The sequence below is a fragment of the Lynx rufus genome, unplaced genomic scaffold, assembly GCF_022079265.1.
Source record: "Lynx rufus isolate CCGP_SWC_20201006 ecotype Redwood Valley unplaced genomic scaffold, mLynRuf1.p SCAF_28, whole genome shotgun sequence".
In the NCBI taxonomy this organism is placed as follows: Eukaryota; Metazoa; Chordata; class Mammalia; order Carnivora; family Felidae; genus Lynx; species Lynx rufus.
Genome location: NW_025814843.1, coordinates 8,045,602 through 8,073,188, shown reverse-complemented (window position 1 = coordinate 8,073,188; position 27,587 = coordinate 8,045,602). Strand labels below are relative to the sequence as shown.

General features: G+C 51.0%; 1 protein-coding gene across 1 annotated transcript; it reads right to left on the bottom strand.

The window, feature by feature from the left end:
* Positions 1 to 5,976: 5,976 nt before the first annotated feature.
* Positions 5,977 to 27,205, bottom strand: LOC124519533 (myosin-3). Its single transcript, XM_047089845.1, has 39 exons — positions 27,002 to 27,205; positions 25,791 to 25,934; positions 25,200 to 25,356; positions 24,735 to 24,762; positions 24,048 to 24,156; positions 22,825 to 22,917; positions 21,988 to 22,051; positions 21,811 to 21,909; positions 20,902 to 21,005; positions 20,677 to 20,815; positions 19,912 to 20,030; positions 19,679 to 19,828; positions 18,764 to 18,934; positions 18,355 to 18,661; positions 18,169 to 18,239; positions 17,479 to 17,566; positions 17,277 to 17,394; positions 16,753 to 16,876; positions 16,527 to 16,663; positions 16,178 to 16,433; positions 15,744 to 15,986; positions 15,476 to 15,652; positions 15,221 to 15,366; positions 15,050 to 15,140; positions 14,233 to 14,622; positions 14,004 to 14,130; positions 12,522 to 12,640; positions 12,167 to 12,363; positions 11,356 to 11,539; positions 10,534 to 10,699; positions 10,137 to 10,261; positions 8,844 to 9,152; positions 8,520 to 8,723; positions 8,312 to 8,437; positions 7,251 to 7,421; positions 7,060 to 7,164; positions 6,796 to 6,891; positions 6,548 to 6,685; positions 5,977 to 6,003 (listed from the first exon to the last, which is right to left on the bottom strand). Exons 1-39 carry the CDS (start codon positions 27,203 to 27,205, stop codon positions 5,977 to 5,979), a joined length of 5,823 nt encoding a protein of 1,940 aa, XP_046945801.1.
* Between the last annotated feature and the right edge of the window lie 382 nt (positions 27,206 to 27,587).

The window sequence follows — 27,587 nt, the reverse complement described above, 5'->3', positions numbered from 1 at the left end:
CCCCTCAGGCCTCAGAAGTGGCCCAGAGATCACAGCGCGGAATTTGAATCCCCGCCTGGGGGGCTGTCTGGGGCCCCTCATGGCTGACAGGACTGACTCCCGCTTGAGGGCAACCCAGCTGGTGTCACCACTCTGAGCTCTCCCCAAGGAGGCTCAGACGAAGGGGGAAGAGACAGGCGGCAGGAGACTCTCTATTTAAGGCTCCCTCTGAGCGCCAACAACCTGCTAAGGTCACAGCTGAGCTGCGCTTCCCACGGGAAATGGCCTTCTTGTGCCCTGTCCCACGGAGCCTCTCAGAAGGTGACAACGTGACCCACGGGGCTGCGCCCTTTTGGCCGCGGGGAGATTATTTTTGGCTGCAGATTTTATCAGGTACCTTTACTTATTGATCACTCCTGACACTAAAGACCCTGTGAGGGTCCGGATTTACTGTAAAGACTGAAAGCAAGTCACTTACAAGGTAAAAAGTCGTGTCCTTTTAACTTTCGGACGAGTGGTCACCGTGTCTGAAGGGTCACTGTCTGTGCTGCGTCCCCAGGCGGTGGCAGGAATGAGCCTGGTAGAGGATGTTGGGAGAGTGCCTAACGCTGTATCTGGCAGCCGAGGTCAAGGTCTCCTGTAAGGCTGCCCTTGTCATTCCTTCATCAGCACGGCCAGGCCTCGGCCTGGCAGGGTGGGGGGGGATGGGGGGGGGGAGGGGGGTGCTGGTAGGCAGAGGGGCGCTGACTTCTCTCTGCCTCCTGACTGGACGGGCTGTGCGTGTGAGGAGAGCATGTACTCCACCCTCTGCAGCCCAGGGAGGGGCACACATCCCAAACCCGCCCTCCTCCCAGAGACCTGCAGGCCTTTCCCTGGTGCAGGTGGAGATGTGACCGGCTCAGACGGCCATAAGCTGGTGGGCGCAACCGGGGACACAAAACAGGAGGAGATCTTAAGTTTCTAGCTTGAGGAGACTTCTCAGAAAAGCTGGCGTTTGCCCCTGCAGTGGTGCCGAGATGCCCTCAAAACGGGCGCTCGCGGGGTATGCCTCGTTCTTCAGGCCTTCACACCCTTGCCCATGGGACAGACCCCAGGCCCAAAATAGGTGCAGCTGCTACGGAGGCTCATCTCACCCAGAGCTGAGGCTGAGCCGTATTTGGAAACGTATGTCCCCCCACCCCCGTCCTTCCCCGCCCTCCCCACTCTGAGCTTTGAGGCCTCAAGACCTGGGTTCTCCGTCCCTGTCTGCTCTAGCTTTCTTGGGGACCTCTTCTCCCATTCCCTGTGCCTGGGCCCCTAGTAAGCAGCGGGTAAATGACAGATGAATGAAGGAGCATCGAAAGAAACACAGGCCTGAATCTTCTAGCAGCCAAGCTTGGGGGAGGCTCTGGCCCTGGGGCTCATGAGCTGCCAGCCTCCAGCCTTGACACCTCACCCCGACGGGCCTCCTCTCCGACACTTGATTCTCCCTTCAGGCTCCTGAGCCGGTGTGAATTGCAAACACCCATTGTTTCAGAAAGCCAAGAAAATCAAGTTGGGGGTTAGATGGCTCACAGATTTGTACAGAGGCCCCTGCTGGGGTATTATTGTGTCTTTGCTCCCGATCCTAGGAGGCAGTCAGTACAGAAAGAACAAAGAAGACCACAGGGTTTTCCCCAAGGGCACACAATCTCCACCACTGTACTTTTCTTGCCAGGAATTCCGTTTGGCCTAAAGCACTGAGCCCCTGCTGTTCACAGAGCACCTCGATCACCGCTAAAGGGATTGACTTTCTTATGCTCTTAAAAAAGCGTGTCACCCTGTCACCTTCCTCCGTTTCCCATTACCTCTGTGTTTTGTTTTTCATCATTATTACTTGAGTGCTTGTGTTTCCCTTACTGTCCTGGAGGTCCGAGGTTCTGGCTTACTTTGATTTTTTATGCTTGAGTCACTGGGTACCCCTGTGTTGATGATAACTGTCCCTCTTTTTTTTTTTCCTTCCAATCTAAGCTGCCCTTTCTCTCAGCAAGCTAGTGTCAGGTTTCTTGATGAAGGTGGTCTAAGAGTGTGTTATCACCCGCTCCCCTAAATCTCTTCAGGGCTCCTGAGCGAGGGTCATGTCTACTTTGATAAAATGCTGAGAAGGCCCACAAATGCCCGGGTGGTGGGGGCTCCCAGCTCCTCACTGCCATGGAAAGCCTGAAACATCTTAGCTAAAAATAATCAGTGCCTTAATGGCCTGCCTCCGGACGCATGAGAGCCTCGGGAATGTCTCGGCATTGCTCAGGGTAAACCAGATCACTGCTCAGCCCCAGCAGGCGGCCTCAGAACCTCTGAACCTCAGCTGTTTTTCACAGTGGGATTATTGGTAGGGGCAGAAATAGAGCTCCGTGTCCTGGTGGCTTCCTCACCCCACATTCCTAGGCACACTTTGCTTTATTAAAGCTCTCAGCTGTCACCGTGATCCAAGCGTGGAGAAAGGAGAGACAGCCCTCAACAGCTGTTGGCGGGCTGCAGACCAGCCAGTTTGCCCCCATAAGGACATGTTACTCTTATTAGAAGCTGTGTCCCTCTTATGTCCTTAAGAAGGGGGCCATCTGCCAATCATAAATCAAGATCTCGTCTATTCCAAATACAGAAGAAGTCGAGCATCTTAGTCGGCAATCCCTTTATAGCTGACGAATTTTTTTTTAATCGTGTGCTCCAGCATGTATTTCTTGTGTAATTAAAAATCATAAAAGGTAATAAAAAATAGAAATCTGCTAAGAGACTTGAGGCTCCATAAAGAATCCAGAAAGTCAGAGGTTTCTGGACAGTATAAGAATCACAGGGGGAGGAAATAAATAACTTCCATGCTCAAACCTCAGGGGAAAAAAAATAAAAGAGAAAAGGGAGGCTGTTTAGAAAAAGGAAAAGTAATTTGAAGTGGCCCTTAATTTGGAGGTAGTGGGGTTCTACCTAAAGAAGTTAGCCAGAAGCAGAGGGACCCTGCACCCTCTTCTGTCATCCTGTTTTGGGGCTCATGTGCAGCAGAACCAGTGGGTACTGCAAATGGGCGAAAGATCACCCACGTTCCTACCAAACGGTCATATGGCCCAAAGGAGGGAAGACTGTCTGAAGAAGGGGTGGGCTGAGTGGGTGGGCAAGAGAGGGTTGAGGTGGAATCCCTGGAGGAAATTAACACAGATAGTCAGTAGTTAGAAAAAAAATTCACACTCTGGGTCTTGTCAGCCCCGTCCTAACACACCTGTGCCCATGCCCCCATCTCCCCAGTGTTTCTCAAGTCGGTTTTGCCTGCTGCTCTTTGAGTTTTGGGGTCTAGAGAGATTCCCAGCTCTGCCATTTTGACCTTGAGCAAGTTATTCTATTTCAGTGTTCCACGGAAGACGTGAGGCAGTGTGTGCTGGGAGCCCACAGTAAGGGTTCAATAAATAGTGCCTGAGATCATCATTCTCCCCTCCGCTCCCAGGCAAGTCTTTCTCTCTCCTGCTGTGTGGCCTGCTGAGTCCTTATTTGGAAGGAGATCGTGCTTTCATTTCCCCTCTGCAATAACAAGGCCTGTATTTTCTGCAATCATGACATTATGACTTACGTTCCCTTGTTTTACGGAGCACATGCACTGGCAAAGTTGTTCGTAACAGGAACTCTTAGGAAATTTGCTTTTCCGTTTTACCCTTCACAAAATTAAAGCCTACTATAGATAGTCATGGATCGCTTCCAGAACCAACTGTTCATCACCTTCTCCTTTGTGGGAAATACGGTGCTTTGCTGATAAGAGGACATATCGGGTCCTACAGCCCCAGAGGTTTTGAAATTTGTGGCCCCAGTTCTGTGTAGAATGCATCGGGGCCTTGTCTATCAATTTGTGAAGTCTGAAGTTCTACAGAATAAGTTTACTTCAAAGATGGCCCTTCCTTCATTCCTTCCCTTCCTCCCTCCCTCTTTTCCTTCCCTCCTTCCTCCCTTCCTTCATTCCTTCCTTCTCTCTTCCTTTCTTGTATTTTAGTATGTATTTTTTCAAAGACTATTTCAGAAAACATAATCATAACATCACATTATACCTTGAAAATGAACAAGAACCCCGTGGCACTATCAAATATCCAGTCAATATTCAAATTTCACCAACGGGGAGGCGTGTGTGTGTATGTGTGTGTGTGTGTGTGTGTGTGTGTGTATGTCCCTCACAAGGCCGTGCTGAGCACTTGGTGGACAGGTCTGTTAAATATCTTTTAATCTATAGTTTTCCCTCCGTTTCTTTTATGTATTTTTCCTTGTAATTTATTGACTGAGAAAACTGGATTTTTTTTTTCAGTTGAGTTCCCCACATCCCGGAGTTTATTGGATCTCGGGTCCCTGTCGCCTACTGTGCGCTTCCATCAGGAGGTGCATAATGTAATGTCCGGTTGTCTGTGTTTTTGCGACACCGGTAGCCACAGTCCATCAGGGGCTCATGATCCATATCACAATTGTGACGTTCCAGTTTTTGCGACTTCTGTATTTACCCGTTTGACAACGAGAGACTGTCTGCTTCCCGGGGCACCCACCTCCCATGGAAGGCCACCTGTAAGCAGTCCTTATCACTTCTGAGTGGCTCTGAGCCACCGCCAGCCTTTTGGTCCAGCCTCGGGCCTGGGTCCCCATGGGACTTGTTCCCACTGTGACTTCCTCCCAGCAGCCGCCGCCCCAGAGAGCCATGTCACTTTGTAGTCTCAGTGTTCCCAGAAAGTATTGAAAGCAAGTCAAAGAGACACGGTCTTTGAGACAAAATTCTCTGAAACCACTGACACGTGAAGTCTGACATTGATATCGGCCTTCTTTCTAGTGATGGATCGAGGAGGTGCTAAACTCCATGCTGGGTGCTGAAGGGAACTCCCCGCTGGGCCTTTGATGCCCACGGAGTCTCTCCTCTTCTAGAATTGGACAGAGAAGGGAACTTGGCAACTCTTTCTGATAAGTTTCATTATGACAAGAAACAGATGATTCCGGGTTGGAAGGAGCTATTGCCAGCAGCAGCTCAGCCAGAGAGTTATAGTGACTTCCTGCCATTTTCCTCTCTCTTAAGGCAAAGGCAGGTTCACCCTGGGTAAAGGGTAAGATTTTCCGTTGTGAGGCTTTGAAATAGTGCAGACGGAGCCAGGGACTCAGTGGTAGATTCAGACTGAGCTCTTGGACAGGCCCAACACCAGCTCCTTCATTTGTGTGTCCCTGACAGTTTGCACAGTGCTTTGCTAGACTCCAGGGGGCCTTCCTGGTAGGCTGTAGACAGGGGACTCTGCCCGTTGCCCTGTAACCCTATTCAGCAGGAGACAGGATTTTCCCCGACCTGAACCTTTGTGTTTCCCTCATGTCATATTGAGGGGCAACTCTTTTAACAAACTCCCCCATTTTGCTCCCCCTGCCAAAGCAGTGGTTAATCTAGGAGTATCTTTTCCTTATGATCCAATCTCATATTTAAAAGCAGTCTTGGGGCACCTGGGTGGCTCAGTTGGTTAAGCGGCCGACTTCTGCTCAGGTCACGATGTCGCGATTTGTGGGTTCGAGCCCCACGTGGGGCTCTGTGCTGACAGCTCGGAGCCTGGAGCCTGCTTCCGATTCTGGGTCTCCCCGCCCCCTCTGCCTCTCCCCTGCATGTGCTCTCTCTCTCTTTCTCTCTCTCCCTCAAAAATAAACATTAAAAAATTTTTTTAATAGATAGATTAATTAATTAATTAGTTAATTAATTAATTAATTAATTTTTTAAAAAAAGCAATCTTCCTCTGTTCCCAAATACACACACCAGAGGAGTTTGTCAAGCCATCTGCCTACGGAGATTTCAAAATTAGGCATAGAAATCCCCAAGCAATGAACCATTTCCACACAGGGAAGAGAAAACAAACACAATGCTACAGCCTTAAGTTGAAAAGGAAGCAAAGTTTAATGCATGAGAAGAAGCAGCCACATGGGAATTAACTGTAATGGCCAGGAACCATGAAAATACACATTTTGCATATTTTCTGCCCTGTTCCAGAAGAGAGCTGCTCACTCTTCACTCTCATGGACCACCATCTGGAAAGAGAGTGGGCATTTTGAGTTGCGTCAGACAGCAGAGACACATTTCCTCCTGACCCCTCTCCCCACAAGCATCAGGGAGTTGCTTGCTTGGGTTTTTCAGGAGGACACAGGATATTTTTTGGACCTCAGGAGAATACACGACTGCATCCATGGAGGCCTGAGAAACTGGCCCCCAGGGAACAAGCCCCATCCTCAGGGACCTGGTACCCGTGGTTATTTGCCTATAGGTGCAGTGAATGAAGACCAGCGCCAGCAGAGGGCGTCTGAAAGATCTCAGCAGGAAAACGCTCCTTCCTTTTCAGGATGGTATTTTAGTGCAAACTTGTGTTCCAGTGAGACTCATCTTAGCTAAATGACTTCAAGCAGACCCCTTGCTTTCCTGTGCCTGAGACTGACCAGTTCTAAAGTAAAGGCTCCTCCAAGGTTCCTTCCTGCTCCAAAGTGTCTGCATCACTGTGGGTTCTTCCCAGGTGCCCTGGAGCCACAACCCTCGCCTACACCTGCCGCTCTCCGTCTAGTGTCCATGGGGACCACTCACCCTGCTGGAGGTGAAGTCGCGGGTCTTGGCGCGAAGCTTGTTGACTTGAGATTCTGCAATATCAGCACGTTCCTCCGCCTCCTCGAGCTCATGCTGAGCTTTGCGGAATTTGGTGAGATGCGCATTGGCTTGTTCATCCTAAAACCAAAGAGCCCAGGCAAGGAAGGTGAGCGCGCACCTGTCTCAGAGCTCCCTGTGAGGGACAGGCCAGGCTGCTGTTGGAAAATCACAGTGTGTGTCTGACTTACAGCCTCCTCGGCCTGCCTCTTGTAGGATTTGACTTTCACTTGAAGTTTATCCACCAGATCCTGCAACCTCAGCACGTTCTTCCTGTCCTCTTCACTCTAAAAGCAAGGACACAGCGTGCGGCTAGAGGAGGGGGCAGAGTTGCACGAGGTCTGGCCACTTTCTCTGGGGCACTGGGTTGCTTCCTGTATTCTGGAGCGGGAACCCAGGGCGGTGTTTGCGCTTTGCAGAGAAAACGCTTTGCAGAAATGCTTTCTTTCACTTACCTGGTAGGTTAACTCTTTGACCCGCCGCTCATATTTCCTCAGGCCCTTGACGGACTCTGTGTTCTTCTTCTGCTCCCCTTCGAGCTCAAACTCCAGCTCCCGGATCTGCAGAAACGGGTGGGAAGTTAGTCTGGGCTGGAGAACGAGCGGTTGAGGCCAGAGGCTCAACCAGGGCTTCCTCCCACAGGTACCCGCGTCTCCAGTTTCTGGATCTGCTTCTTCCCGCCCTTCAGGGCCAGCTGCTCAGCCTCGTCCAGACGGTGCTGAAGGTCCTTCACCGTCTGCTCCAGGTTCTTCTTCATCCGCTCCAGGTGGGCGCTGGTGTCCTGCTCCTTCTTCAGCTCCTCGGCCATCATGGCCGCCTGCAATTGCATCACACCACAAACCCCCCAAGATGCATACAAAGGTCAGGTGCCCTGGAGCTACCGGAACCTGGGTACCCAAGGACCAGAGTCGTGCTAGAGAAAAAGGACGAGGGACAAGGCGGTCCCTGAGTCCACTCTTCCACAATGGAGCATGAGAAGAGCTACACCAAGTACAGAAAGTAACCTGACTAACACAACCTCCGGGGACTGGATGGAAAATGGGCTCTTCCCTTTCTGACACTGGCCTCCCTGGGACCTTCCTCACCGCCCCAGGAAATTCTTTGCTTCATTATCACCAGCGTGTGTCTTCAAAGGAATCTGAGACCTGCAGAAGACGGAGTCGGTACCTGCAGTGCAGGTTTGGGGATAGTGAGCCGAAGGGAAGGTGGGTAGGGAATGGAGGCGTGGGCGAGCAGAAGGGCTGCGGTGGTCCCCACAAGCATCAGGTGGCACTGTGGGAGCCGTGTCTGGTGGGGACAAGCCCGCTCAGGCCCAGGCGGCTTCAGGCCAGGCCAGGTGACATTTGGTGAGATAGTGACATCTCAGAGTTTCATTTTCATGTCTGCAACAAGTGAGATGTTGAAGGAGAGAACAGCATACCTGTCTGTGGGCCTTAGAAATAGACTGTAATCCTTTCCAGTCTTTTTCTTTTTTTTTTTCCTCTGCCCCATTATTTATCACATTGGCCTTTTAAATGTGCGGAGGGGATGTGCTGAGTCGGATGCAGGGGAGGCAGATTGCAATTTGGGAGCAGAATGCATCCCACGTGTTCCCCCCGGAGAGGCCCCCAGCTGTCTGGTGGGAACTATCTCAGGCTTGGGAGAAGGAGGGGCTTTACTGAAACGCAGATTTGGCTGCCACACAGGGACAGCACGGGAGAGCCTTACGTCTGTGATGGCCTTCTTGGCCTTCTCTTCCGCATTCCTGGCGTCCCTGCTGGCATCTTCAACCTCGCCCTGGAGCTGCGTGAGGTCCGTCTCCAGCTTCTTCTTGGTGTGGATGAGGCTGGTGTTCTAGGGCGGGGAGGAGGGCCGTGTCACCCGGCGTGGGTCAGGCCCGGGTCTCTCCCCCTCCGCCGGCCCGCCCGCCCCTCACCTGGGTGTGAAGCAGCTGCACCCTCTCGTTGGCGTCCAGGAGCTCCTGCTCAGCCAGCTTCCGAGCCCTCTCCGTCTGCTCCAGGGTCGCCCGCAGCTCCTCGACCTCAGCCTGCAGCAGGTTGGCCCTGCGCTCCACCATGGCCAGCTGCTCCTTCAGGTCCTCCTGGCCCCGGAGCGCGTCGTCCAGGTGCAGCTGGGTGTCCTAGGCGGAGAGTAAAGGAAAGGTCTAGTTGGCGTCGAGGCATGAGGGCCACGAGTCTAGTCGACGTCTTTGAGCGCTTGCGGACGGGAGAGGCTTTCCCGCCAACGAGCCGTCCCAAACCTTCAGCTGCCCCTGGACGCTCCGGAGGTGCTTGAGGGTCTCCGCAGCCTGGCGGTTGGCGTGGCTCAGCTGGACCTCGATTTCATTCAGGTCCCCCTCCATCTTCTTCTTGATCCTGATGGCCTCGTTCCTGCTGCGCACTTCGGCGTCCAGGGCGCTCTGCATGGTCTCCACCGTCCTCTGGTAGTTTCTCTTCAGCTGCTCAATCTCTTCGTCTTTCTCGGCGATCTTCCTGTCGATTTCTGATTTCACCTGTGTCAGTTCAAGCTGGATTCGGAGGATTTTGGCCTCTTCATGCTCAAGGGCGGCCTTGGGAGAAGAAAAACACAGGAACAGTGCCCGTGAAGGAACAGAGCCTGCTACCTCACCCTTTGGGGGGGCATTTCATAACCGTAACTCAACAGCATTCAAAACTATCTTTTAAAAAATTCCCTTTTTAAAGAGCTGGTGAATGGATGAAAAAGATGTGGTTTCTATATACAATGTAATACTACTTGGCAATGAGAAAGAATGAAACCTTGCCGTTTGCAACAACGTGGATGGAACTGGAGGGTATTATGCTGAGTGAAGTAAGTCAGTCAGACAAGGACAGATATCGAATGTTTTCATGCATATGTGGATCTTGAGAAACTTAACAGAAGTCCATGGGGGAAGGGAGGGGGAAAATAGTTACAGACAGAGAGGGAGGGAGGCAAACCCTAAGAGACTCTTAAATACAGAGAACAAACTGGGCGTTGATGGGAGGGTGGAGGAGAGGGGAAAGTGGGTGATGGGCATTGAGGAGGGCACTCATTGGGATGAACACTGGGTGTTGTATGTAAGTGATGAACCACAGGAATCTACCCTCAAAACCAAAAGCACACTTTACACATGGTATGTTAGCCAATTTGACCATAAATTATATTAAAAATAAATTTAAAAATAAATTAAAAATTTCCTTTTTAACTTCAGTGCAGAAATCATGTCTGTTTCACTGCCGTTTGTTTTTTATTATCTGATCAAACAGTAATAGCATTTAAATCATCCTATCCCTTAGGAGCATAAAGCGCCTTATGGATGCTTTAAATTCATCTAAGATTCTGCAAGATCTCACTTTTAGACCTATCTTAATGTAATGATTTTTCCCCAATAAATCCAAGATAGTCCACAGGGGTTGTTTCACGCCGGCAGATAGGAAAGGAGGCGGCATCAGGACGGTGGCTTGGCAGAGATGGGAAGGGTGACACGGGGCGAGGCCAGCGGGCATCCCTGGTGGGAGCTGTCCCCACGGCTGCCTGCCCGGTGTCTGCTCACCTCCGCTTCCTCAAGAGCCAGCTGGATGTCTGCCTTTTCCAGTTCGATCTGCTTCCTTGATTTCTCCAGTTCGTGGATGGTCTTCCCATTTTCAGCAATTTGCTCCGTGAGATCTGCTATCTCCTCTGCAAAGAAATCAGTTTGGGTTTGCACGTGAGCGCCTCCCCACAAGCACCTGCGGGAGGCCCTGTAACCAGCCCGTCCTGGTTCTAAGGTGGCTGTTTCCCAGAGACAAGACACCGGACAGACAGACAAGAGCTCCTCAGTCACCCCAGCGGGTGACGAGCGCTTTCTGGACATGCTCAGAAGGACGCGCGAGCAGGGATTTGCGTCCCGAAGCCATGCCCGCCCCGGTGACAGCACCAAGGCAGACGGCAGGCTGTCTAGAGCTGCTTACGCTCCAAATTCTTGTTCTCTCGTCTCACGGTTTCCAGTTGATCCAAGGCTTCCTCGTAGGCATTTTTCAGTTTGAAGAGCTCGGTGCTCAAGGACCGGGACTCCTTCAGAGATGCCTCCAGCTCTGTCTGGCTCTCCTCGCACTTGGTTTTCCATTCGGCTAGCACCTGGAACACAGGCATGGAAGGGGTCCCCTTCCTCAGCTCTTCTCCAAGCCCCGAACCAAACAGAAGCGTGCAGGTAGCTAAGCCTAGAAGTGCGGCTTCACTCGATAGCATCTGTTGCCTTAGATCCTTGTTCCTGATTATCTGACTGATGGAGATTTCCTCCCACAAATATACCCGAGATCAGTAACATATCCGCAACGGTTGCCATCTCTAAAAAGCCCATGGATCCTTCGAGAAGGAATTCTCTGCCCTGAACTTCTAAAGATTTCCTTAAAACTTCGGTTCAAGTCAACCTTAGTGTCCTACTAAAAGAGAGGCTTCCAGAGAGCCTCCCGAAGGGACCCGAGTTAGAGTCCCTCGTGTCAGCCCCCCCCCCCAGACACACCAGCAGTGTGGGGAACGGAAATGTATGGAACGGAACAACACTGTAGCAACTGGTTTGTCTCCCCCGACAATGCTTGAGAGGGGCCTCCACCCCCAACCCATGCCCGTTTCATTTTACACAGGAGGAAAAGCCAGCCCGGTGAAGTTCAGGACTTGCCCAAGGTCACGCTGCCGGTAGGGCCGATCAGGACTGGGACCCAGCCTCCTCCTCCCAGGACTACAAGGGAGTCCCCAACACCAAGCGTGCAGCTTGCATGGCGCTGACCCCACACCTTGTCAAAGTTCCTCTGCTTCTTGTCCAGAGCGGCGGCCATGGAGTTGGCCCTTTCAACGTCGACCATCAGGTCCTCGACTTCTCCCTGCAGCCTCTGCTTGGTCTTCTCCAAGGAGGCGCACTTAGCATTCACTGCCTCAACCTGTTCCTCAGAGTCTTGAAGGCGCTGAGCAAGTTTTTTCCTTAAAGAATATGAAAGAGAAGCAGATGCTATTTAAATCTCAATCCTCCTGAACAGCACTATTCATCAAGTTGGAAGCACTCATCTGTGTGACTCAAACAGCCGCCTGTTTTCATAAGCCCAGGAGAATTTCCTGTCTGCTAAAGCGCAGTGATCAGTAACCTGCCTTGTCTCTAACCAAGATCAAGGTTGTTTGTCTTCATGAAATGTGCTGCTGCCAGGTCCCTCCAATGGCACACACAGCGCCACATTAAAAGATATTAAGAGAGGTGGGGGAAGGGGCGCCTGGGTAGCTCAGTCGGTTGAGCGTCTGACTTCGGCTCAGCTCATGATCTCGGGGTCTGGGAGTTCGAGCCCCGCGACGGGCTCCGTGCTGACAGCTCAGAGCCTGGAGCCTGCTTCGGATTCTGTGTCTCCCTCTCTCTCTCTCTCTCTCTCTGCCCCTCCCCTGCTTGCATTCTGTTTCTCTCTCTCTCAAAAATAAATAAACATACAAAAGAAAAAAGAGGTGAGGGAACACCTGGTAATGTAACAAAACCATTCCCAAGTACATAGTTCTAAAGTCAGTGCCCTCTGTCAGTATCATTTGAGAGTTCTCATTCCTCTAAAGGCAAATGGAGTTGCGTACTTGGCCTCCTCCAGCTCCTCTGTGCGCTGGATGGCGTCCGTCTCGTATTTGGTCCTCCACTGGGCCACTTCACTGTTGGCCTTGGACAGCGCCCTCTGCAGCTCGGCCTTGCCCTCCTGCTCCTCCTCGTACTGTTCCCGCAGCAGGTCACAGTCGTGGCGGGAGGACTGCAGGGCGTGGGCCAGCGCGTTCTTGGCCTGCAAGAGTCAAGGAAGAGGAGGGCCCCCAGTGGATTAGCATTTTGGTGTCTTGCACCGTGACCCTGCTACCATCGCCTCCTGAGTCAAGTTGCCGTGTTTTCCCACAGGTGGTAATGGAAGAGGAGATCAAGGAAGCACTCCCTTGGATTTCCTACCTTACTTTCTTCCTCTAACTGCCTCTTGAGCTCCTCTATTTGCTGGGTAAATGCTTGCTTGCTCCTGGAAAGTTGGGACACTATGCTTTCCTTTTCTTCCAGTTGACGACTCAGCTCACCTGTGTCCAGAAGGAGATATTTTCATTTTATTCACTTTTTCATTCATTCATTCATTCATTCATTCATTCATTCATTCATCAAGTTCCTGCTATGTGTTAGGCACTGTGCTAAGATCTGGGGAGAGACTAAATGAGCAGGTGTGGTCCTTTCTTGGGGGAGAAGAGAGGTGTCCATGAAAAGGAAACCAAAGACACAACTGATAAGATATTGTCATAAACTCCTAGAAGCTTGGGGTGACTTTTGCCAATAAAACCCATTGAGAACGATTGTAAATTTAAACATTACCACCTAGGGACACCTGTGTGGCTCAGTCGGTTAAGCATCCAACTTCGGCTCCGGTCATGATCTCACAGTTCGTGGGTTCAAGCCCCACATCGGGCTCTGTGCTGACAGCTCAGAGCCTGGGTCCTGCTTGGGATTCTGTGTCTCCCTCTCTCTCTGCCCGCCACCCCCCCCCCCCCAACTTGCACTCTCTCCCTCTCTCTCTCTCAAAGATAAATAAAACATTAAAAAAACAACAACCATTACCACCTAAAAACACCCATCAGACCTTCCAGTGGCTGGTGTTTCCAGCTGTTTGTTGGTTTGCCATGAAAGAGAACTAATGCTTTCTTAGGACTTTACAGCTAGTAATTTGAGGTTAGACTCTTGGGTAAAGGTGGTAGGTTGAGGTTTATATGCTTCTGCGGAGGGAAGAGGGGAGAGGTGGGGGGAGAGGCCTTATGCCTCCAGAGGTGAATTCCCAGAAATTCCCAAGGTTATTATAGAAAGTGGCAACTAAGCCTCTCTTCTTCCCTGTGTTGGTCGTGGCTGCTAGCAAAGGATTGACTGATTCACTGGGATGATGGGCTGGAGGAGCAGGGCTGGGGGCAGGGCACATTTCCTAGGTGAAAGCCCCAGATAACGTTTCCCTGTATTTCCACTACTACGCAGCAGGAGCCTATCCAAACCGGCCGTGTTTCTTGATCTATTGTCTGAAACACTTGACTGCATACCACATATCTGAATTCGTGCGTGGCAAGATATGGAAGAGCCAAGAGCCTTATTTCTAGTCCTGTTTCTGACATTTAGATCCTTCTTGATGCAAGGTATTATTGGTGTTGAAAGAGCTTGAACCAGATGATGTTCTGGATCCCTTCTCGTTCCGGTCTGCTTCTCTTCACCCCTGTTTTTACTGAACTCTCAATGGTGCCCCCCCTTCATGATATTTTGAATGATCCCTTTTTTGTTATTCTAATGGCTTTTCTCTGATAATATGCTTTCCTAGAGGTTCTCCCCACACAGTGCTGCCCTTTCCTGTCGACCAGTCGCCCCCCACCATAGGCGACCAGAAGGCGCGGCCCCTCCCATCCCATCGCTCACCAGCCTCCGTCTGCAGACGGGACTTCTGTGTGGCCAGCTCGCTCATGCTCCTTTGAATTTCCTCGTTCTTGCCCCTGGCCTCGCTTAACTGATCCTCCAGAGTTCGGCATATTTTATCTAGATTGGCCTAAAGGATTGAGAAGGGGGAGAGAACCAAGTCCGTATTCAGACCGCAAAGACCCAGAGGCGGCTCTCCGCAAAAGCACTGGGCCCCGTCCTGCCAGAGCACCTTCGATTTAGACACGCTCTCCACATTGCTGGCCAGGTCGTCGATCTCCATCTTCAACTCGCTCTTCTCCTTCTCCAGCTTCTGCTTGACCCTCTGTAGGTTGTCTATCTGCTCCCCCAGCTCGGCCACGCTGTCCGCGTGCTTCTTCCTCAGGGTGGCCGCCGTGGCTTCGTGCTGCAGGGTGGCCTCCTCCAGGTCCCTGCGCATCTTCTGGAACTCAGCCTCCCGCTTCTTGTTCAGCTCGATCTGGGTGGAGGTGACGCCTCCCGCCTCCTCCAGCCTCTCGCTCAGCTCCTCCAGTTCCCGGGCGTAGTCGCTGCGCTGCTTCTCTGTCTTTGCACGGGTTGCCCGCTCTGCCTCAATCTCTTCTTCCAGTTCCTCAATCCGAGCCTGTGGAGGGCAGCCATTCGCCCATGGGCAGTCGGTCCCTAGAGTGACTCACCCTGCATGTCAAGCATGGGCTAGTTTCCATTCTCATTAGATAAACCAAAGTTTAAGCTTCTCCTATAGGAGGAAATGGTGCTCATTTCCTGTAATACAAGTTTTTCCTGCCCCAGCGTGGTCATTACCTCTGCAATGACCAACCCAGGATGTTCTCCCTTCAACTACATGTTGACCCCAGACACCTTTGTTATGTATTTTATTTTAAACTATGGAAAAATTGCTCATCGCTGCTGGGTCAGCCTAGCAGAAAGGCAACCGATGAGGCGGGCATTCCCATGGTCCCGCCCACCTGCTCGCAATGGCTTACAGCAGGCGGCACCCAGCCTACGGTGGGCGACCTTCATGTGAAAGAAAAGTCCAGGATTCCTCCTACCTGTAGCTCTTTGATCTTCTTCTGAAACTGGAGGCCCAGAGTCTGCTCATCTTCCATTTTGCTCTGCAGCTGACTGTATTCGAAATCCTTCCTGTGGAGGGAAATGTAGAATGCGTGAAGACAGGACAGCCAGAGACTTGGAAGACGGAAAGCAGTGGTTTTAGGACCTACTTCTTGAGCCTTTCATCCAGCTGCTGCTTATCGCTCTCCAGATCTAATATGGACTCTTGGGCAAGCTTCAAGTCTCCCTCCAGCTTCCTTTTGTTCCTTTCCAGATCTACACGGAGCTTCTTTTCTTGTTCTAGGGAGCTTTCCAGCTGAAAAGGACACCATATCCTTTTGAGAACAAATGCTCTGCACCAGAGGATTTGGGGGGTTCTTCCAACCCTGAAGTTCTGGGACTCCCAATTAGTACTATTTCCTTACATCATCAACTTGCTGCTCCAATTTGCTCTTGATTTTGCTCAGAGAGTTGACTTTGTCCTCTTCGGCTTGGAGGTCATCCAGGGTCTGCTGGTGGGCCTCTTGGAGGGCCTTCTTCTCCCTGGTCAGCTTTGCAATGGTTTCATCCAACCCAGCAAGTTCTTCAGTAAGGTTTTTAACCTAAGAAAAGGCCACAAGCAATTAGAAGAAGAAATAAAGTCTGGTTCGCAAGGACTACACGAAGCTGGAAAGACCCACGGAGAGAGAGTACCTTGTTCTCTGTGGCATGCTTCTCCTTTTCAACCTTGGCCAGGGTCAGCTCAAGGTCATCGATGTCTTTCTTGAGCTCTGAACACTCGTCCTCCAGTTTCCTCTTCTTGGCCGTCAGCTCGGCGTTGATCTCCTCCTCATCCTCAGCTCTCTCAGTCACCTCCTTGATCTTGGCCTCCAGCTGGAATTTGGCTTTGATCAGCTGGTCACACCTTTCCTCTGCATCCAGCAAGTTTTCACTTTCCTTAAAAAAAAAAAAAAAAGAATCATGACTTCCTTTGATGAGATAAGGTTTGTGACATTTCCAGCACCTTGGTATACATGAAGTCCTTTATGAAGCACCCCAACTAAAAATCAAAAATCCCACCCCAAGTCCAGTTTTTCTAAATAATCAAATCTACAAGAAAAGTTAAAAAAAAAATTCTAGACACGCACAGCTTGCACTTGGAGCTGTAGGTCATTCTTCTCTTGTACTAGAGTCACCAATTTTTCCTCCAGTTCCTTCCTCTTCGCCTCTGATTTGGCGAGTTCGTCTTTGGTTTTCTGAAACTCCTCCTTCATGGTGGCCATCTCCTTCTCAGTCTCTGCGCTCTTGAGGAGGGGCTTGATCTTGAAGAAGAGTTTCATCCAGGGCCAGTGCTTGACGTTCATGAAGGCGCGGACGTTGTACTGGATACAGAAGATGGACTCCCTGAAAAGAAAACATTGATTATTTCCAGGAGAGACCCCCCCCCACCGCCGCCTTCCCCAAAGAGCTCATGCTTGAACAGAGACCCTCCTCGACCTTCTCTGCACCATCTTCTGGAATTCCACACGCATGAGAAACCCCCTGCACACCGCTTGTGTCCGGGTGATCAGTTTGGCCAGGCGGTCATCCCGCATTTCTTCCAGCGTTCCCAGCAAGCCAGCCTTGAAGAACACCTTCCGGGGGAGAAGGATGATATGAGTCTGTGTGCTGGAGAAGTCCAAAAGGGACTATGGGCCAGCATCTGTCAAAACCGAGGCATTACCTTGGTATGCCCAAATTTGTACTGAGTGTGGTCAATATCGATGGACGCCAGCAGCTTCTCACAAGCCTTCTTGCTGTCGATGAATTGTCCCTCAGGGATTGCGCTGGCATTCAGCACTCGGTATCTGCCATTGTAGATACAGGGATAATCATAGACCATCAGCAAAGACGTAAACCTTGGAGACCAACTAGTTTGGGCCTCTCTCCTAATAGGCAAGAAGGCTAAGGTCCAGAGAGGGAAAGAAACTCGCACACAGTCACACTGCTGGGTGATGGCCTTTAATCCAAGCCTCCTGATTCTCAGGGAAGGTCTTTTTCTGCCATATTGGATATCAGACAATCTCTTGAGAAAACATGGAAGAAAGAAGTGCATACATGCTTGGCCAGGAGGTACGTCAATCATTTTACCTGAAACTCTGTACCTGCTCTGTTGAAACGGGCCTTTTCACACCAGTATTTCTCCCTCTCAAATCCCAGCATCTACACACCTCAGCAAGAAGCGTATATGACATTTTTATCACATACCTTTGCTTAAAATCTCCATACAGAATCCTATTTGGGAATCCCTTCCTGCAAATGCGGATGCCCTCCAGGACACCATTACATCGCAACTGGTGCAGGACAAGACTGTGTTCCATGGCCCCTGAGAAGAGAGGTGAGAAACATCAGATTCATGCAGGATCTCCTGGAAACTGGGCACCATGTACAGCGCCAGCAGGTGTCTTACCTGGAGTTTTGGTTTCATTGGGGATTATACAGCGCACAAAGTGAGGATGAGTCGTTCTTAAATTTGACATCAACTTGTTGAGGTTTTCCTAAAAGAAAAAGACTACATTTGACAGGCTGCTATAGGTTTTTACAGAGACAGAGATATATCGTAATGAAAAATGAGGCATCTATTTTGAACTTACCATGAATTGTAAAGGACGAAATCTTTTAACTCTTTCTTTGAATACCCCAATTGCTAGAGGTGCAGGCAAGTAACCGATAACAATAGCCTTTTGCTTCTCAGTGAGCTGGAGACTAACCATGTACAAAATGCTCTCTGAAATCAATTCCAGAAATGCGTCTGGCTCCACAGGGAGCTTGGGATGCTATTGCCTGTGTCCTTTTGGCAACTTGGAAGGTTTGTGCTGAGGACTCACTCCCTAGGCCATCTAGCCCAACTCCTTGCTGTACAGAGTGATAATGAAATTCTGGACCCACATTTGTTACACCTCATTTACATATTTGTATATTTATATAATTATTATATTATTATAGGTTCATATTTTATCAAACTGCCACTCAGCTCCCCGAGTAACAGCAATCAGATTGAGACCACATTACTATTCTTGAATAAACCAAGGTTGTCTCCATTGCTCATTTTGCAATCGCTTAAACCAACTGCAAGCAAATAAACTTGTATTTTTCTTACCCTGAAGAGGGCAGACACAGTTTGGAAAGAAGAACCCTTCTTCTTGGCAACTTTCTTCTTTCCACTGTCAGCTGAAAGACATAAAATATGGCGCACATTCTTATCAGATCTACAGGGATCTTTTGGGCCTGTGAACTGAGGCACAGGAGATAGCACAGACACAAGGCGCTCTGTGGAGTCTGTTACCATCTGCCGTAGCAAAGGTGGCGTAGAGGTGTGCCAGGAGCCTGTTGGAGGACTTCTGGTATAAGCCGACCACGGTCTCGTTCAGCGGGTCCTTGTTCTTCTCCAGCCAGCCCGAGACACTGTAGTCCACAGTGCCCGCATAGTGGATCAGCGAGAAGTGGGCCTCAGCCCTGCCCTTGACCACCTTGGGCTTCTGGAAGTTGCTGGACTTGCCCAGGTGCTGGTCGTACAGCTTGTTCTTGAAAGAGGTGTCTGTGGCCTTGGGGAACATGCACTCCTCCTCCAGGATGGAGAAGATGCCCATAGGCTGGATTAAAGCAAAGCAAAACGCGTGTAAGGTACACGTGAGCTGCAGCAGTGAGCCGCAGAGTAGACAAGACGAGGTTACTGAGTGGACAGATCAGGACACCTTCTCGATGAGCTCGATGCAGGCAGCCAGGTCCATCCCAAAGTCGATGAACGTCCACTCGATGCCCTCCTTCTTGTACTCCTCCTGCTCCAGCACGAACATGTGGTGGTTGAAGAACTGTTGCAGCTTCTCGTTGGTGAAGTTGATGCACAGCTGCTCCAGGCTGTTGTACTGATGCCAAAATACAGAGTTCACATGCAAAGTTAGACTTCGAAAACCAAAGACCCATCAGCCTCCCTCTTCACTGCCTCAGGCTCTGCCAACTCATCCATTCCCCCCCACCCCCGCCCCCGACACAGGCATGTTCTTCAGGGTCTAGCCCAGATCACATCTCCTCCTTGGAGACTTCTCTTAACTTCTAGCTAGAAGGTGTTTCTCTGTCCCCCGAGTCCCCATGGTCGGGATCTCTCCTGTGCACCAAGCACGGTCTGCTTATTTTGTAGTTACTCTTAGGTGCACAGTACATACCTTCTGTTTTCCTCTACAAACTACAAGCTCATCTTTCATTCGCCAGCATGTCTTGTGTCTCTTGTAGACACAAAATATATGCTCTCACGGATGGCTATATGAGAACCTAGAACAGCAGGGTATTTATGTGAAAATCCCGTGACTGGCTTATCAACTTCTCTATGTGGCTGGCTCTTCCTATGCCAATAATTGCATTTGAGTTCTTTCTTTTATCCACTTCACAATGTCTTTTATAAAATTCCACTTACCACGCATCTCCTCCTCTCTTGAAATTATACAGCCCCCCCACCCCACAAAGTACTTCTCTTCTACCTGATCCACCCTACGGTGCCCTACAGGGTGTGCTGCTCTGACGGGTTGCTCACCTCAACCTGTTCCCTCTAGGATCATCATGACCAGTCCCTTCACACACAGCCATGTGAAGACATGAGCACTGGGAACACAAACCTCAAAGATCTCAAAGCCCGCAATGTCCAAAACACCAATGAAGTGTTGTCTTGGCAGCTTTGTGTCCAGTTGTTGGTTGATGCGAGTGACCATCCACAAGAACAGCTTTTCATAAACTGATTTGGAAAGGGCATTCACAGCATGGTGGACCTGTTAGAGGAAAGGTCACTGGGGTTGGAAGGTGATGGCCGTCAGGTGCCTGTGTCTCTCCCAGCCTCTAAGCAGCCACTTACCTGATCCACGGTTTGACCTTTGGTAACGTACTCATTCCCAACTTTCACTCTGGGGAAGCACAAAGCCTTCAGGAGGTCCGAAGAGTTCAGGCCCATCAGATAGGCTGTTTTGTCGGCCACTGCCAGGAAAAGAAAGACAGAGGGACACCCGTCAGGCTTGGCAAAGTAGAGGAACCACTCTGAAAATCATCCAGATGTTTCAAAGCTTGGTGAAGGTTGTCTTGTTTTACGTTCCATATCTGTGTATTTTTAAAAAACGTTTATTTGTTTTTGAGAGACAGAGCATGAGTGGGGGAGGGGCAGAGAGAGAAAGACACACACACAGAATCCGAGCAGCCTCCAGGCTCTGAGCTGTCAGCACAGAGCCCGATATGGGGCTCGAACCCACATACTATGAGATCATGACCTGAGCCAAAGTCGGATGCTCAAACAACTGAGCCACCCAGGCACCCATGTTCCATATCTTTAAACTGCTGGTATGTGGCCAACGGGAGCCAAGTCACTCAGAGGATATGATAGCTTTTATGAAAAGGTAGGACTGGGTTCCGGAAAGCCCTGGTCGTGTCTCATTGCCTCGGAAACAAGCCCATTCCAGTGATTCAGCAAATGGGGATGGTAACACTGGGCATCAGAGCCCCAGAGAGGTCCACCTCTGCAGGTGGAAGAAGGATTAATTGCTTTCAAACGAGGCACCAAATGATCTCCACGGACCACCCCCCCCCCCCCCCCAGCTCGGGCTTATGTCCTGTTGTGGTGATTTTGTACCTTCGGTGCCGTCAGGCTCTGCCTGCTCTTCCCGCTGCTTCTGCTTGAACTTCATGTTCCCATAGTGCATCACGGCGCCTGTCAGCTTGTAGAGGCCAGACTTCTCTTCTGGGGTGAAGCCCAGGATGTCGATGGCGCTCTGGCATTCAAAGAACAGCATGTTAGTCCACGGACCCTCGTGATGGAGGAGGGGCACCCGACACGTATTGCCTCTGTTCTACTTACGTCGGTAGCCAACAGCTCCTCCGCGTCATCAATGCTGGCCACCAGGATTTCACCCTGGCTGATGAACGGGTAGTCGTAAGGGTTGGTTGTAATGAGGAGCAGCTCTGAAATGACAGATTCAAAATCAAGAGGTCCCCCAGGTGCAAAGAAAACATCCACCCAGTGGATTTGAGCTCCTGGATTCTGGGCTGAGGTTCTCACTGCTGGAGCCCAAACTGAGCTTGGAGTTAGAAATCTCTTCAACAGCTTCCCACTACTCAGGCTGTGGCTGACCATTTAAAGTCCAGGGAAGACTTTGCAGCCTGCCCAGGCAACGTAGATTAGGAGCCCGAGAGAGCATTAGAGTTCTCTTGCCTTGCACATGAATGGTGCATATCAGTGTAGGTTGGGAAAATTTAATACAGAAAACTGGCTTAGTGGGGTCAGGAGAGGAGCCCCCATGGAGGGGAAGCACAGGTGGTTTTCCAAACCCCTTGAAAGGCTGCAGCGTGTTTCCAGGCTTGGGACCAGAAGGCCGGCCAAGTACAGCCAATGAGCAAAGAGCCTGCTCACCTAAGCCTCTGTTGGGTGTGGAACAAGGGGCCAGGTGAATATCCTGTCCTGGTGCCTCTCGGTATTTGGGGAGAGGTTGGGTCCTACGTCAGAACACTAGGGGGCGCAGAAGGACAATTAAATGCCTAGTTGTTGAGAAGGTGATTTTGGAACCAGTGCTAAATCCAGTCATGGTTTCATCTTGTTCCTGTCCACTGGATTCTGGTTTTTTGTTTTTTGTTTTTTTCCAAATTGACACATCACTGTCAAAATAGCCACATCTATTCCTAAAACAGACTTCTTCCGTTGGCTACCTAGTCCCCTATATACAGGTGCAACTTTCCTTGGTCCGGTGACGCCAGAGCCCCAACGCCTCACCTATGAGCTCAGGCTTCTTGTTTGAAAGAATCTGGTAGAAGATGTGGTAGCTTCTCTCAGCCTTCAGCTGGAAGGTCACTCTTGATTTTTCCAGCAGATCTATGAACACAAACATGGCACTGTTTTCCAAACTGGCCCCACCACCCCGAGCCGCCATCCTGTCCGTTATCTACTTACACGTTTCAATATCTGCGGAGGCCAGCTTCCCGGTGGTTCCAAAATGGATTCGGATGAACTTGCCCTATGGGAGGTGGGGCGAGGAAGAGACACCAATGTCTAAGCGGTTCCAAGTGTTCCCGCTAGTCTCTTGGGCAGTGTGAACAGGAGCTTTATTTCCCTACCTAAAATTGAGTATGTCTCCTTCTCCCTTCTCTGTCCATTTTGAGGGCCCCCCTTTCTTCCATGCCCTTTGCTCCACATTTCCTCCAAACGGCCCCCACCCCATCCAGTCATAAGGTAACAGAGTGATTTTTTTTCAAGATGCAAATCAAACCATGTCACTTCCCTGCTTACAGAATCCCTCAGTAGCTTCCTGAATAAAATCCAACCCCCTTCTTGTGGCCTCCACATGACCAGACCTCTGTCTTCCTCTTCCCCCACCTCTTGGGACCTACCTCCTGCCCACCTTGCTGCCACCATGAGAACTCTCTCGGGTCCCTTGACTACATAAGGTCTCCCCCCACCCCAGAGTGTGCTTGCTTTTCCCTTTGTCCCTCCTCATCCTGCAGATCTTGGGGTTCATGGGCCAGTACCCCCCCCCAGATCCCTTTTCTACCATTCCTGTCTTAAGGAGATCCTGCCCCCAGTCACTCCATCACACGCCCCATTTGTGGAGCTTTTCATGAAGGCATCATTATCTGAAATGGTCTGGTTGCTGTGTTCTATTCCATCATTGCCTGTCTCCCCCCCACCCCACCCCCCTACACACACAGCCTGTTGCCTCCGAGAGGACAGGAAGATTGCCTGTCCTGAGGGCCCCAGAGAAAACCCCAGCTGAACTGAACTCAGACTCACAAAGCGAGATGAGTTGTCATTCCTCACGGTTTTGGCATTTCCAAAAGCCTCCAGCAATGGGTTGGCGCTGATGATTTGGTCTTCCAGCGTCCCCTAATGCAAGGAATCGTGGGGAGGAAGAAGCCGCAAGGGACAGGGGGAACCACTCCCTGGCCCTGTCACTCCCACCCACCCTTGCTGTCCAGGGCAGAGCCCATCCCTCCTTGACTTTTCCAGTTCAAGTACCGACAAATCCTCAACATGGCCCACTTCACACCCTCTTGCTGTTTTGTAATACAGTGAAACCTTGGATTGCGAGTAACTTGTTTTGTGAGTGTTCCGAAAGACAAGCAAACACTTCTAATAAATTTTAACTTGATAAATGAACAGTGTCTTGCAATACAAGTAGTACATGATGCTCAATGTCACATGATCCCAACTGAGCCAATGGTTCTCGAAACTCACTTTGATAACATGAGTGCTTTGGATTACAAGCCTGTTTCTCCAACGAACTCTGCTCGCAAACCAAGGTTTTACCGTCCTTGGGTACACTTGGGTGTCTTGATGTAAAATTCCCATAATGCTTCATTCAGTCCCTCGGTTCTTCAGTTAGTTGGGTCATCTGCATTCATTTTGTACTGTTGTCATCTGTTTGTTTGGAAAAGCACGTGTGGCTACAGTTTTCCTAAACTGGTGCCTGTGATTCTGCCATAAAAAGAAAAAGCTCTCCGGGCACCTGGGTGGCTCAGTCAGTTAAACCTACTTTGGCTCAGGTCATGATCTTGTGGTCTGTGAGTTCACGGTCTGTGAGTTCGAGCCCCGTGTTGGGCTCTGTGCTGACAGCTCAGAGCCTGGAGGCTGCTTTGGATTCTGTGTCTCCCTCTCTCTCTGTCCTCCCCCGCTTGTTCTCTCTCTCTCTCTCTCTCTCTCTCTCTCTCTCAAAAAGAAATAAACATTTAAAAGATCAAAAAAGAAAAAAAAGAAAAAGCTCTCTGAGCTGCTCCCCAAATGACCTTCCTTAGTTAAGCCTTACATCCCTGTTTCGGAGGAAATCACAGGATCTGGTCGTGTAAGCTCGACCCCACACTGGGTTGTCTGCAGTCACGGGCTCTCTGAGGACTTCAAGTCTGAGCCTGCCCTCCTTGCCTTGAAGAGAGGGGAATGTGGCCTCCTCACACCCCTCGCTGTGAGGCTGAGACCACGGTCACAAGCAGAAGCATGGCAAACCCCTCCCTTCCCTATACCTTCATCTTGGAGTCCTTCTTCTTGGCCAGGTCTCCAGTAGCCGCAATTGTTGCAAAGTACTGGATGACCCTCTTGGTGTTCACAGTCTTCCCTGCCCCGGATTCTCCGCTATTTGTTGTGACCCAAAGAGAGAGAGAAAGAAACACGTCCTGTAGGTGTCAACTGCCTCCCCAAGATGTCACACAGAGGCCTGGACATACCCCTGAGCCACAGCGGACACACACCTACTAGACCAATGTGAGAAACTACTCAGAGAGGCAGAGGCCCCAGGGAAGCCTCATCACTTCTGAGCTGCCCCAGCGGCGGGCAATCCCAGTTTCCTGAGACCTTGCACATACCCTCTTGCCCATCACCATCTCCATCTTTTTATCACAGACTCTGCTTTAGGTACTTTCTGTTTAAAAAGAATTTGTTTAGGCTTCTTTACTTATTTTGAGAGAGACAGAATGTGCAGGGAAGGGACATAGGGAGAGGGAGAGAGAGAATCCCAAGCAGGCTCCGCACTGTCAGTGCAGAGCCCGATGCAGGGCTCGAACCCATGAACCGTGAGATCATGACCTGAGCTGAAATCAAGAGTCAGACACTTAACCGACTGAGCCATCCAGGTGCCCCCTTTCTAATCCACAGAGCAAACAGCACCTTTGCCTCCTGCATTGGAGACAAAGAGCCACAGCTATGACACTTACGTGATCAGAATGGACTGGTTTTCACGGTCTGCAGGAGGAGAAAATAAAATAGAGTTGATGGCGGCAGAAAGAACTTCCCCATTTTGTCAGGCGGTCCAGGTTCACTACGCCGGTCCTCTTGCCTGTAGCATTCTGTGTGGTCCCGGGGGTGGCTCCAAGAGCCTCCTCTTTGACAGTAAGACTCAGAGGGTAAGGCTCTGCTTCAAACCAGCCAGTGGCTTCTCATCTAACCAGGCTGGACCACATGACATTGGCAATCTTTATTTTCACCCCGTAAACCTGTCGGTTTCATAGGCTTTACGCAACGCTTGCATTCAACCCAAACTCTCTAGCAGGGCCCCTGTAAGGCCCTAAAAGATCTGGACCCTTTCAACCTAAATCCCTCTACCCTCCTCTCTTCGTGCTGGAGGGTACAGGCTGGCCCTCCATTCCAGCGCCCCCCCATCCCCCCCTCCAGAGACGCACCTGTCAACATGAACTGATAGGCGTTATCAGAGATGGAGAAGATGTGGGGCGGGGCCTCCTGGCGCTTCTTGCCTCGGTAGCCCTCCACCACCTCAGGGTTATACACCGGCAGCCACTTGTAGGGGTTGACGGTGACGCAGAAGAGGCCTGAGTAGGTCTGTGGGAGTGTAAAAACGGGGTGTGTGTGTGTGTGTGTGTGTGTGTGAAAGCCTTTGCTTTTATTATTATCTCACTTTCCTTATGCTAAACTTGTAAAGGAGAGATTGATTTCTCTTCAGCGATGGGGCAGATGACTGAGAGAGGGGAGCGGCTGGCCCTCCGGCAAATGACCCTGCCCAGACCTGGAGCTCAGCCTGGCTTTCCTGCCCCTGCCTTCCCTCCCTGCTTCCAGCCTCTCTTCCCAGTCCCCTCTTCCTCTGTCACCTGCTGTCTGTCTCTAACCCCTTCCCTCATCCTCTCCTCCCATTTCCCCTCTTTTGTTGGACAGCTGAGTCAAACACTAGGCTTTCTGATGCCGTTACCCACACAAATGTCCCCACCTGCCCCCACCCCCCAGCACCATCAGATGCCCCAGGAAGTGTGGGCACTCACATAGATCATCCAGGAGGTGTACCGGTCCTTGAGGTTGTACAGCACGGCTGGCTCGTTCAGGTGCGTCAGCATGGCCATGTCCTCGATCCGGTCGAACTTGGGGGGGTTCATTGCATACACGTCCTCGGGTTTGACCACTAGGGTCTGCGTGGGAAGAGGCACAAGGACTACCTGGGGTCCGCTGTGTGTTTCTCCCCCTGCAGGTATCTGTCTGGATCCCACAAAGAGCCTGGATCCCAAGGGGCAAGCCCTGGGGAAAAGGCCCCTCTGACAGCGGGAGAAGATGGGGCAGTGACAGCACGTGATTGTTTCTGTCACTCGGGGATTGTGCCTTTTGCTCTCTGCAATGGTCCCATCTCTGGGCAAGGCTGGCGGGCGGGCAACCTGCCTTCTCCTGGCCTCAAGCAGGGATCTACTTAAACCACCCCATGCAACTAGCCCTCCTTGTGACGGGTCCAGACCATCTTTGTTATGTCTGGCTTTCACCTTCCCTGCTGCCTCGCAGACCCACTCTCAGCTTCGCCACCTGACACATCCCAAGAGCCACCCTCCCGGAGCCCCAGTGCATGGTGGCATCGAAGGACAATTCTCACTGCTTGTTTTCTTCACCCCGACCCACTGACACTATTTCCTCTTCTCTTTCAGATTTTCTTGTTCTTCTTTTAATTTTCTTTGAAACTTTTCTCGGAACATTTCCAGATTCTTCTGGTCTCGATTCCAGAAAGTAGTGAAGTCCAGAATTTCTCCAAGCACCCCCAACAATGTTCTGGGCCGGAATGTAATAGGCCACATAGAGGGAGGCTGCCTTTTCACATGGCACCTGTGTGGTCCACTAGGACCCCTACCCGTTTCCCATACTTCATACTTTCCATGCTTCCTCAGGTGGCTACCACTAGAAGGAAATAGGGAAACCCAGGCTACCAAGCGAGAGTGTTTTACTAAAGGAGATCTTCTCGCAGTTGGATTCCCAACCCCACACCCCTGCGCTGCCCCTAGAGTGCTGTGAACGTCAGCAAAAGCTCCTGAACACGAATCGCTTTAACCAGCCACAACCGGGATCTTTGCCCATCCTGCAGCCTGAGGCCAGCGTTACTAGGCTTTCTCCGAGGACACCAGGGAAGCCTTGTGGGCGCGGGCAGGGGCACAGACGCTGGGACCCCAGGGACGGACAGAGGGCCCAGCGGCCTGCAGGGGGCGTGCGCAAGGCTTACCCGGTTGTCTTCGGTTTCCACCGTGACCTTCCCATCCTGAGTACTCTTAATTCTCCCCTTGGCGTATTCCTCCTTTGAGTCGACCACAAAGCAGTAGGTTTTGGCATCAAAGGGCTGGTTCTGAGCCTCGATCCTCTCCTTTTCCGACTTCCGGAGGAAAGGAGCGGCGATGCCGAACACTTCCATCTCAGTGTCACTGCTCATGGTGTCACTGGAAGGCGGACCAGCAGGTGAGCCCTGGAGGGGACCCCACCCTGTTCCAGGCCCGAGTCCCTGCGGCTCTACCTGAGCCGCCCTTCACTCCCCGGGACTCCACCCACGGGACCCCAGGGCTGCGAAAATCAAATGTGCACATATTTGCCCGGTGGGTTCTCTGCACAAAATGCACAGAGCACAGGAAATCCAGGCTCTGACTAGTTGAGGCTTGGATGGGAAGGGGCCCCAGGGCCGAGTGCAGCTCTCTGCACCTCACTTTCCTCTTCTGCGAAGCCCAGGTGGTGCCGAGGGAAACTTGACAAATAAACGCCATTCTTCAAAGGCAGGGTGCTAAGTGGCAGATCGCGAAGGAATTTGGGGGCCGTTTGGA

What these genes read in the sequence shown, in the direction of transcription:
- LOC124519533 (XM_047089845.1), bottom strand. Translation starts at nt 27,205, where the DNA reads ATGAGCAGTGACACTGAGATGGAAGTGTTCGGCATCGCCGCTCCTTTC. An exon ending in AGAGCCTGACGGCACCGAAG is followed by an intron (nt 20,031 to 20,676) that starts GTACAAAATCAC and finishes TTTTCCTGGCAG; the next exon opens with TGGCCGACAAAACAGCCTAT. An exon ending in AGAGAACAAGAATTTGGAGC is followed by an intron (nt 10,262 to 10,533) that starts GTAAGCAGCTCT and finishes ATTTCTTTGCAG; the next exon opens with AGGAGATAGCAGATCTCACG.